This window comes from Apodemus sylvaticus, chromosome 4, assembly GCF_947179515.1.
Source record: "Apodemus sylvaticus chromosome 4, mApoSyl1.1, whole genome shotgun sequence".
In the NCBI taxonomy this organism is placed as follows: Eukaryota; Metazoa; Chordata; class Mammalia; order Rodentia; family Muridae; genus Apodemus; species Apodemus sylvaticus.
In genome coordinates, this window is record NC_067475.1 from 135,910,517 (window position 1) to 135,922,110 (window position 11,594).

Below are 11,594 nucleotides of genomic sequence, written 5' to 3' on the forward strand. Positions count from 1 at the left end.
GTTTTAGTTTGTAAGTTACTTAGAACTTAAAACATTAAACTTTGTGTTCTATAAAGGCATAGGTTTTGTTTGTAGGGAGGTTACTTTCCTTTTTTCTTTTCATAATCTAGAGATAATTAACTAACACAGGGTTATTAAAGTAACATATAAGCCAAACACACTGGCATTGAAACAGGGTTAACTGCAGAGTAAGTTGTTAGCCTCTACGTATGGAATCACTCCTATATCCTACTCTGGAATGGCCAGCATCCAAGTTTACATTTAACCACTCACTATACTAACTGCATGTAATAACGTTAAATGGTAAGACAAAGGAAGAACTTTCTGTTTTCAGATCTGGAGTATCTGAACATCCACAAGTCACAGTATGTGAACATCCACAAGTTTCCATACTCATGGAAATTAAGACAAAGCTGTCCAGGGAACATAAAAACTATGGACATATTCATGTAAAAGAAACTAATGAAGACAGAACTGAGAATCAATTTGAATTCCCAGTATTTTTTTCTGTGACAACTCCTTAAATATTCCAAGGAACTGGATGGTTAACATAGTCTGCTTAGCTTAGTATGTCCTAGGAAAGATGTAATTTTCAAAGTCTGGTAGCCTACCCAAGGCACTATCCTAAGGGTTAAGGGGGTATGTTAAGATTTAGACGGTGGCCTAGGGATTCTCACAGATCAAGGGGTGCAGAGAGGTGGTTTTCACCCTTTAACAACAACAAACCCTAGCTATGTAGGAATAAGTCTGGAACTACAAATACACAGAATACTCTTAAGAGCTCCGTGGTGCTGGCTAGCAAAATGGCTCAGCGGACAGAGGTGTCCGCTTCCCTTGCTGTCAGCTCCATGGCCAAGCTTCATTCCTGGGACCTGTAAGGTGGAGAAGAACACACGTGGAGCCCACATGCTCATCATCCTTGCCCCAGAAATAATGATAAAGAATTCCTTGGCGCAAAGACAAATATTAAAGTGATTATGAAATTTCTGTCACTATTATTTATTGTTCTTAATCAAGGTTTCTTTTCTGTATTGTACTGTAAAATAAATGTTACATTTTACAGTAGTTTCCCATCACTTTAATTTGGTAAATACTATGTATCAGTATTAAAGTTTTAGTATTTTACTGGTAGAAACCAACATGCAACGCATCTCTATTTCTACCACTCCCTCATGCATGTCTGAGGGTGGACCCCATCTAATGACCAATAAGAGATTAGAAGCTTATTGCTATTTATACTTTCTAGAATCCAAATTTAAGAGCATCAGAAATTCAACAGCCATGATACTAATACTGCCATGAGTCTACCATTCAGTTTCTAGTAATTCAGAGGTACCTGAACAATCTCTTCCTTGGCTGTTTGTGTGTATAGGCCCACACACAGCAGTGTGTCTGTCGGAGGATAAATTTGGGAGCGAGCTCTCCCTACACCACAGGCTCTTGGGACTGGACTCGGGTTCTCCGGTGTGGCTGGGACTTTAACCTACTGAGCTGCCTCAGCGGCCTGGGATTTACTCTGGGTTATTCACTAGGATTCAGTGAGCGGCACTGATACAGGAGGAAAGTGACAGGTAAGAAAACTAAAGCTTCGAGTGAGTCACCCTCTGCTCCTCAGAACGATGCACTGACTCTCCAAGCACTTACAATGTGAGAGCAGAGGAAAACCTGATTTACAGAGTGCTTCTCTGCTGCTATTTTTTATTAACAGTTATTTTCTATTCTCATCTAGTTTGATATGGAATTCTCAAGGGGTTAGGTCAATGTTTAAAATTAAAGATTTTCTTATGACTATAACCATTAAGTAAAAATAATATTGGAGAAATAAAACAGGCTCCAATTAACCAATTCTCATGATCTTATTCCTAAGGTATTTTGTTAAGCTGGGAAGAAAACAGTGTTCACAAACCATTTTTCTCAGGCCTTAGAAGTTAAGTCAAGTCATAATTTATCACTTAAAAAATGAAATGGTATAAAAATTTTAATACTGAAAACAAATGATTGAAAATATCTAAGAAACATTCAATCATAAATTCTACCCCACCCCCAAAGGCTAAGGGCTTTAAAAAAAAAAAAAAACAGAATAAAGTATATTTTTCAAAAAACAATCCAACTGTTCAATGAAAACATATTTTTCTCTAACAGTGAAATAAGATGGACCCAAGGAAGGGTTCTCACAAGCCACATCACAGTGAAGACACAAGGTGCTCAGAAAATATGTTTAGGTAAAAAAATCTGAACTGTCAGAAGTTGTATCACATAAACCCACAACACTTGACTGACAAAGGGACTGATAATTAAAACAAAACAGCCTTTTGTGATCTGCCACATATAAATTTAGACTTAGAACTATTTGTGAGGGCTAGAATCCTCAAACTTCTGAAAAATCAATGACAATTTCCTTAGCAGATCATTTTTTTGACTTATTTCCTTTTTCTTTCTCAAATTCAGCTATCTGATTAAATATATTGAGTAAATTCTGAGGCAAATTTTTCTTCCCTCTGCTTTCTGGCTGCTCTTTGCTACTGAACATCTCTTCTGGAGCCTGCGTCTTGCTATCTTCCCCACAGCTGTCCTCCTTGTCATGCGCACGCTCTCCCTGATCTGTGTTTAATAACTGGGTTTGCTCTTGTTTACTGACATCCCGTGATCCAGAGGACGTGTATTTTTTTTGTTTTTCAAGTGACTTCCATGAGTAGTCTGAACTTGCTGGTGAAGCAGAGTACTTCACAGAACTTGGCTCCCACCTCCTGGAGTGATCTTTTCTTCCCTCTGGGTCCTTTTCAAATCTTCGATAACTAGATGCTTTCATCTTGTCCTCTGAATTTCTCGAGAAGGAATCTGAGGAATTTCTTCTACTGGAAAAATATCTTTCTGATTTATATGGCTTTTCAGTTTTGCTACTACCTGCCTGGGTTTTATAGCTACTGTAAAAATCTGACCTACTTCCCAAATCATCTGGTACTTCAACTGAAGATGTGAGAAGGCCTCTCTCTCTCTCTTTTACCTGTGCATTTGGACACTGTAAGCTATCATGCTTTTCCAGCAGTCTCTCCACTTCCTGTTTGTGATTGAGGAAAGAGGCTGAGGTATTAGTTGGAACTGGGTAGCAATCATCTTTCCTACTTTGATCTGCGTGGCCTGAAGATGTCCTAGCCCAGTGCCTCTTTGAACTGCGAGAAGACTCTGAACGATTCTTCCTACTTTTCTTGTGTCGTTTGTGGCTAGAAGAGGAAGAAGATGAGGAAGAAGAAACGGATTCATCGGCAGAAGAAACACTTGAAGAGGAAGATGATGATTTTCTTCTTTTCTTCTTTAGCCTTAAAAAAATTAGTTGGCTCATCAGACATGTTAAGTACAAAAACAGTATTCAAATATTCCTCAAGATTTTACCCTAGTTTGTATCACTTGAAGATGTAAATAAGCTGTCTCTCAGATATAATAACAGTCTCAATTAATTCATCAAGTTTTCCTATGAAACGTGACTTTTGAGAACACCTAGGAAGGCATCACTCTAAGCAAATGCAGGACTTGTGAAAGATGCAGTAAGCCTTGTAGCATTGTTTATGCCTACCTGACCATGTAAGGAACAGCCTGAGTTTTCTATCCTAGCATTGTTTACACCTACCCGACTATGTAAGGAGCAGCCTGAGTTTTCTACCTATCCCTAGATTCTTCATGTTACCCTTCAACATTATTAAAATTTGGGGGCCAAACAGTTCTTTAGTAAAGTAAAAGTAGAGTGTCCTGTGCACTGTAGCATGTTGATACAAAGGATCCTATGTCCTCTCCACACTAGATACTAGCACTTTCTCTCAACTTCCAGTACAGAACAAAACGACCAGCGTCTAAGAACCACAGCTCCCCTTCTAAAGGCCTAGCTCCCAGAAAGTTAAAGTAAGTTATCCTATATTTTCATGTAATTTTTAGGAAGAATTCTAGCCTCAGACGTGACTCCGCCTCCTTCCTTAGCGGACAGCCCTATGCCTGCTGGGATCACCAGATGGACACTCTTTACTTACTTTACTCCATTCGGCACTTTGGGTTCAACTCTGTTGCTTTTAAGTTTAAAAAAAATAGTGAATATTATAGTTTACCTTTTCTCCTCTTTTAAGAGCTTACGCAACTTTTCTGCACTTGTTTCTATTTTCTTTGTTTTCTGCTTTTCTTCCTTTTCAGCTTGTTTTTCTCTTAATTCCAAAGATTTCTTTTAGAACCCAGATATCGGAAAAAACCACACGTTAAAAATAAAAATAGCAGGATATGCAAAAAACAGTATTTAAAAACCACCCCCCAACCAAAAACCCAATTTAGGATAACCAAATCACCATATAGCCAGTATTAAACAAATTATATTTTTCCAAATAAAAAAATTAATGTCACACATTTGGCATTAATCATTTGAATGGCCAGAACAATATTGAGGACCATATTGCAGTTGGTATCCCAAGAAAAACAGGGAAGCCATTGCAGTAGTACCAGTGACCCAGAATGCAAGTAAGATTTAAAAAAAGATGAAAAAGTATTTTTTAAAAGTTGGGAAATGTAAACAGGACACAAATTTTACAAATAGAATTTAAATAAGGACATTCCACAGAGGTGAATTGAGGGGAAAAATCACCATGTTCAAATACAAACCATTTTAAAAATAGCACAGCCCAGTTGGATGCATGGTTACATAGGAAATCATTTTCCCGTGTGCGGGTGGGATGAGCAGCACCAGATGTCACAGACACAGCAGCAATGGTCCAATTCAGAAGAAAATGCATGAGAAAACATCATCATCAGTATTACAGGAAAGGACAAGTAAAAATGTCTACAAAGGTCTGCGTAATTAGCACAATTACACCAGTAATACTCATAATCTTATAACCATCAGGTAAGCTCTCCACAAAGGAGAACAATCAATATCACATACTGATTTAGGCAGAGGCATTTTCTTATGTGGCTATTTTTACTTTTGAATAAAGAAGCAGTGGTGCTATAATGCTATTGCAAACCTAATTAGGACAAGCTATTCGTTTTCATAATACTTCACCTAGGTTACCTAGTTTTTCCTAAAAGGAAACAATATTTAATTTTAAATACCATTAAATTTCAAAGAGGAAATAAAGAATCACCTGCATATATTTATGAAGCTTCTGCAAAGCATCCTCTGCATCTTTAAAAGTCTCATCCAAAGCCAGAGCTTTTTTATAGTAACTTTCAGCATTTAAAAGCTTTTCTTCTTCTTCTAACCTTAGTTAGGAAGATTAAGCATCTTGTAAAAACAAATTTATCCAAATGCATAGAGAAATCATCAGACATTTATGACAACTTATTAGAGGTAAGTAATGCTTAGCAAATTATTTTCTAATTACCTATTCACATTTACTTAGTAAAAAGACCACTTAAATGAAAATCCATTACTAATACCTAAATAATACTGGCATTTTCCCTCAAATATAAAGGAAAATACATAACCTGCTGTCTGAAAATTTAGTATGAATTTTTAAAGGTAGTCTGTGAAGTTTTATTTTCTGTGGAAAATTTTCACTGTAAATCTATTAAAATTAAAATTCGTTGGAAATACTAAAACATATACACATAGTTATAGATGATGTTAAAATCTACTATCACTATTATCATATAATCTACAAGTCTAAACTGAAAAATCAAAATTAGAATGTTTGGGCGGCTGGGGCAGCACACACTACTATCCCAGCACTGGGCAGGCAAAGGAAGAGAAAGTTACTATGATTTTAGGCTAATCTGGTCTAACAGCAAGTTCCAGGCCAGCCAGGGCTACATAGAGAAAAGAAGTTTGGGTATAGGGCAGTCAAAGGACTTTACCAAGTACTTCTAGTTAACAGAAGGAAAAACATGATTACTACAACAAATGGGATAACTTCTGTGTTACTGGACTTAGGGAGCCCTGGGATAAATACAGTCATTCCTAAGACTTGTGGTTGGGTAACTGGTTACTGTAGCACTCTCTCAGTTAAAAGAGGCCAGTACACCCAGAATGGGACAATCTCATTTCAGTGGTACTAGTTACTTACTTGCTAATGATCAAAAAGCTTCTCCAGTCACTAATTAAAATTTCATTATTTAGTAATTTGTGGGCATTTTCATCCCACAAACGCTTATGTACAATGCATAAGCAAGAATGGCCAGGAAGATCAATCTGTTTTCAATCACAGCAGAGAGGACTAGGGAAGTAGCTCATTTGTAGAGCATTTGCCTGGCATGTTTGAGATACCAACTGGGTTGGCATCTGGGTTCCATTCCCAGTATTGCAACAAGAAAAGAGAAACAGCAGTGATGTTACTGTCATAAGTGGCTTTTAGTTATTAAAACTGATTCCTGCATGACAGAACATGGTCCATGAATGACTCGTGAGATTTCTGAGAGCTTGTAAGAAACTGCAAGTAAGTAAGAATCTTGTAGCCTCTGTTTCTACATGATAAGGCTTCCACGCCCCTCTCAGGTGCAGTAAACGGGAGTGGGCTTGCTTCAGATCACACTGTGCTTACTTTTGATGTTCAACAATGTTAGCAAGCTCAGATGGCCCTTGTGATTGTGGGTAGCCTGAACTCATGTGACCCTGCCTACCTCTCAGAATATCCTCCAACAGTCTGATGCTCTGAATAACTACTGCATGACTTTAGTCCACCTCATTTTTAGGCTGTGCTCTCCCACGTGCATGCTGCCAACTAGAACACTGTGAATACGGTTACTCCACCATCTCATCTGAATTTGTGGGATTTACCAGACAGAATAGAGCTATAAGCGGAATATACCAGCAGAATCTTAATCATAATTTACTAGAAATCACTCAATCCATATTTAGAACATTATATGCTTTTACAATACAATGATTTAAAAATCAAATCCTTTAATATATCTTCTGATATATACTCTGAAACATAATAATGTTAACTTATTCTATTGCACTTTATCTAATTTCCATGTAACAAAAATATACATTCTAAAGAATTAACCGTGAGACACTAAATCATCTCTAGTCACAAAGACACTGACATCCATGTGCACACACGTGTGTGCACTCAGTAATAAGCCAAGAATAAGGGATAAAACCCTGCCACCCAAAACTGAAAGACTGATCTGAAATTGCATACGTTAAGAAGCTACTCTTTTACAAAAACCTCAGGGTATTACAGGAACTGGCTGCTCGTCAGACTTTACTATGAAATGAAATCCCATACTTACTGCCCGCCCCTTTCTACAAGTGTCTGGCAGAGGTATTTCCTTGCATTTCTGTGAGTTGGGCAGTTTTCTAAAGCGAGCTCGAAATCTTCTATTGCTTTGTTCAGACTTCCTTTTGTTGCGTATCTAGAGACATTAAACAAAAGTAGAAAAATTTAATCTTGTGACCCATTTACACATTTTTCACATCCTTAAAAGCATCTCCTTAGGAGTCCTTCACTTACAGTGCTCCACGAGCTACCAGAGCTTCCACATTTTGCTTGTCTATTTCCAGAGCTTTATTGTATTCGTTCATAGCATCCACATGTCGCCCCACCTTAAAATAATCGACTCCAATCTTCACACTAAAACACATTTGTGAAACATCACAAATATTTTACAAAGTATCTAAATAAAATGTTTGTATAAGCCATTACTAAATGAAAAGGCATTTAAATTGGACACATATTTAGTTTTTAAATAACTCTCAATATACTTATAAAGCACCCTGCTTTTACAGATTTTCATGACAAACATTTATAAAACTCAGATACCAAGACACTAATTCTTTCTGGAAAACAATTCTGAACAAAACTTGTCTGCTAATATTCTAATGTAAGACCAATATAATCCCTATATGAATGCTGTCAAAAATGTTCGTTCACTGGTAAACACATTCTAGTCTTGAGGAGAGAATCCACTCCTGAGTTTCATACTAGATCACTGCCACTGTCTGACAGAACAATCTCCATACCATTTTAAAGCCCACGATGCTGACTGCTTCTTTCTTAATGCTGAAGCAAAATCATCTTCAGAGAAATTTTTGCTATAAAGAAAATGAGAGTCAAAAATGTAAATACTTTAGAAGTACATTTCATTCTGTCTCTGGAAGACACAACAGTGAAATGGTGAATTTCAAGCAGGAAACTCATAATACATCTATACAGCCAAGTCTTTCTAAATGTTCAAATATGAATATTACTGTTACACGGTATTTCCCTTAAGCAGATAAATAAACTTTTCTGTATCTTTCTCTACTTGGCCAAATGGTATCTTCCTGCCACTGCACCCAGACCAGGAGGAGCTAGGTTCACCCCCCTCAACCTTCTGGAGATCCCCACTGCTATGGTCAGTGTTCTTCAGCTACACAGCTTCTGAGGTAATCCACTCCACGCACCACCTTCACCAGCTATGAGAATGCAGATCTATGCTTACCTTTGTAGGCCTCTCATTAAAGATGGCGGATGAGATTCATCTATTCCTAGTTTCTCTAGAAGGAATTCAACTACTCCTGGATTAACAAATCCCAGAGAACTCTGCATGATATTTTCATAGGACTCCAAAGAATTACTATTTAGTTCAACACTCCTCCTATGTTTAAAAAAAAAAAAAATCAGAAACACAAACAATATCAAGAACGGCCAACTTCAACTAAAAGCATGACCATCGGAGGGTTGACTACTAACACCACTTTTATACACAAAAGCCATGTACTGTTATAATCCCTTCTAGCAAGCTAAAGTAATTTAAAAGTTATAAATGCAATTATGGTTCTAATTTGTTAGAAACAGATCAAAGATAAATACCTGTAGTACAAAGGAAGCTCTTCAGAAGTAATCACACCTAGTTTAATGCCAGACAGGTGTGGCGGAAGGGATGAGCTATACAGAGATACTGCAAGCTTTTCATGGTATCTGTCAATATCCTTGATTCCAGCTTTCAAGAAGAAAAAAGGATCAAACAGTAAAAAGTGAAAACAAAAATAACCTTTCAAACACTACCCTCATTAAAGTACATTTTCAACATTAATTCGAAAATTTTAATTAGTATGTGGAAGCTGATCACCTCGAATTATGTCACCAGTTTGGTAATACGATAAAGGATCGCCATGGTTACTGTGAGAAGGCACATCTCTTAACGGACAAAGGGCCTGCAATGAGAAGTATGTGAAAAGACCACACAGTTGACTCTTTGGCAGGAACAGGATTTCATATCTTAGTTATCAATGCACATATATAATTACCCTATTGGTATAATTAGTAATAGACAGAGACCATTTCTTCAGGTTTATTCTTCAGTTTCTTTCCTAGTCATAGACTGGCCACCCTCCGGTGTTCCAGAGTGCCTCCGTTCTGATCTAGCTGCCTTCGACATCAGTAATCTACTAATCTACTTCCCTTCCATCCCCTCACTCTCTGACTCTGGCCACGCTGGTCTGCTGTCTTTTTCAGCATACAGTGTGAGCATGTGATATATCTGTGTTTGCCTTATTTCACAGAGACAGGGTCTTTCCGGCCATCCATTTGCCACAGATAGCACACTCTCATTCTTTTTGATGGCTTGAAACAACTGTTAACAGACATGTCAGTGGCTTAAATTTGAGATTTTTAGTTACAATTTGTGTCCAATCACAATAAAACTTGTTTTCTAGTTTTAAGAGTCAAATAAAGATAAAAAAGACATTAGCATTTGCTAAGTGATGTGTGAGACAGATAGCCAACATCAACCGTGTTAAAGCAAAGCAAAAAACTGAGGAAAGGATCTTACTACAGTGAGAGAAAGTTATGTTTTTTATAAGTATACAACAGGAAGGTTTTGCTAAAAATTACTTATATGCAAGCATGTAGTACCCAATTATTAGGCATATGTTTAACCTCAAGATATCTGTTTAGAATACCAATGAACATCATCATAACCACTAACAGATCTCTATGATGTAAAAAAGGAAACTGACCTGCAACCAGAGTCCCCCAAACCCTAAAACACCCAAAAATGGAGGAAATGTAACATTCTAGTACTTGTTTTTTTGAGATAGGGTTTCACTACAGAGATCAGGCTGGCCTTGAACTAAAAGTTCAGTCCATCTCTGCCTCCTGAGTACTAGGATTATATTATAGCCATGCATTGCAAATGCCCAGCTCTCTAAGGCTTTTAGTAATAACTGTCTTTCTCCCCTTCAGCTTACATTTAACCCTCTCTCCACCAAATATCCTACAAGGTAAATTTAAGCAGAATTGGATAAGGACATAATTTTTGCATGGGATGACTTACTGTAATTTCTAAGTGAGATATATCTCTCATGATGCCACTTCCTAAACAGATCAACACCATGAAAAAACCAAATTCCCGAATAGAGCTAATTCTTCCAATCACTATATCACCACGCTCAATGTCTCGGAAGAACAGCTCTCTTCGGTCCAGGCTTGGGATCTCCATGAACTGCTCTAGCGGCGGCATGACCGCGTAATGATCTGGAATAAAACAAAATCAAATCACCACGATAATTTTGACTTCCTTATCCGTTGATATACTGCTTTAAAACAACCCACCAATCTTGAAAAGCTTTCCAGACTAAACTTACTGTCATTGTCGTCATGAACTTCAGAGGGTGTAGAGGCATCTGATTTCCAAGACAGGGCGAAAAGCAGATCCGCTTTTTTAGAGATGAACTTTTGTATTTCAATGTTGTCAACTCTCTTCTCTTTCCTTAAAAGAAAGGTGATTATAATTTTTTTTTTCAATGAGCAAGTTCTCATACATTCAAACTCGTGTACGGCGTTTTTCCTCACCCAACCCGGCTCAGTGTCTCTGGAAGGAAGTTTTATTTATTCTAGCTTTTCATTATGTACTTATTTCGTGCAGACATGTGGCGTCTATGTGCCACTGTGTGCAACTGGGGGTCAGAGGACAACACTGGGATTCGTATCTCCTACCCCGTGCGAAGCCTGGGAATCAGGGCAGGACGCCCGACGGCAAGCGACTTTACCCTCTGAGTTCCGGAAGAAGTTTTAAGCCCATTCTCTCTGGACGTGCTACTTACTTTGGCGGCGGTTCGGAAGGCGCAGCCCGGCCATTCGGCCAGGAACCAGTGCCTGGTCACACACCCCGGGACTCCGGCTCTCCTCTCCGCCCCGCGCCCCGGCCCGGGTTACGGCCCCCATACCTGCCGGCTCCCGGAGGCGGCGCCGCGCCGCGGGCTGGCTCGGCCGCCGTGCCCAGCAGGCTCCGGAAGTGCGGGTTGTCCTGCTGCTCGCTCCGCAGCAGCGACAGCAGCGCCGGGCCGTGACAGCCCAGCGACTGCCGCAGCAAGTCGCGGTCCATGGCGAGCCCGCCAGGGTCCGGCGTCCGAGCCCGCGCTCCCGCAAGCCGAGGGAAGCAGACCCGACGCGATAACCTCCCGGAAGCGCTCGCGGCCGTGAGCTGCCTCAGTCTCGCGAGACCCAGCGGGACTACGGGAACCCGCAGGAAGCGCGAAGCCGGTCTGGCGCGGAGGGCGGAGTAGGGCTTGAGCCTGGGTGACGCATGGGAGCGTTTGCCTTAAGCACGGAGGTCGGAACGGCCGGAGTTCGGCTCTTTTCACCCGGTGCTGCCGAGTTCAGCGGGGCAAGGGTGTCTGGGCGGCCTCAGGA

At 39.5% G+C, this 11,594-nt stretch overlaps 1 protein-coding gene across 2 annotated transcripts; it reads right to left on the reverse strand.

Annotated features, from left to right (window-relative positions):
- Positions 1–1,944: 1,944 nt before the first annotated feature.
- On the reverse strand, positions 1,945–11,388 carry Ttc14 (tetratricopeptide repeat domain 14). Of its 2 annotated transcripts, XM_052180641.1 has the most exons (12): positions 11,129–11,387; positions 10,547–10,671; positions 10,237–10,436; positions 9,031–9,115; positions 8,772–8,901; positions 8,401–8,556; positions 7,940–8,011; positions 7,431–7,550; positions 7,210–7,332; positions 5,118–5,235; positions 4,095–4,204; positions 1,945–3,317 (listed from the first exon to the last, which is right to left on the reverse strand). In XM_052180641.1, the coding sequence occupies exons 1-12, from the start codon at positions 11,284–11,286 to the stop codon at positions 2,408–2,410; spliced, it is 2,307 nt and encodes a 768-aa protein (XP_052036601.1). In that variant the 5' UTR covers positions 11,287–11,387; the 3' UTR covers positions 1,945–2,407. The 2 variants fall into 2 exon arrangements, 1 of the variants encoding a protein (XP_052036601.1); XR_007977539.1 differs by lacking the exon at positions 1,945–3,317 and having other exon boundaries at positions 4,108–4,204; positions 4,636–5,235; positions 11,129–11,388.
- Positions 11,389–11,594: the final 206 nt, after the last annotated feature.

Coding starts and splice junctions, on each gene's coding strand:
- Ttc14 (XM_052180641.1), bottom strand. CDS start 11,286: ATGGACCGCGACTTGCTGCGGCAGTCGCTGGGCTGTCACGGCCCGGCG. Junction 10,672..11,128: donor CCGCCTCCGGGAGCCGGCAG/GTATGGGGGCCG, acceptor CTTTCTTTTAAG/GAAAGAGAAGAGAGTTGACA. Junction 10,437..10,546: donor AGTTCATGACGACAATGACA/GTAAGTTTAGTC, acceptor GTTTTATTCCAG/ATCATTACGCGGTCATGCCG.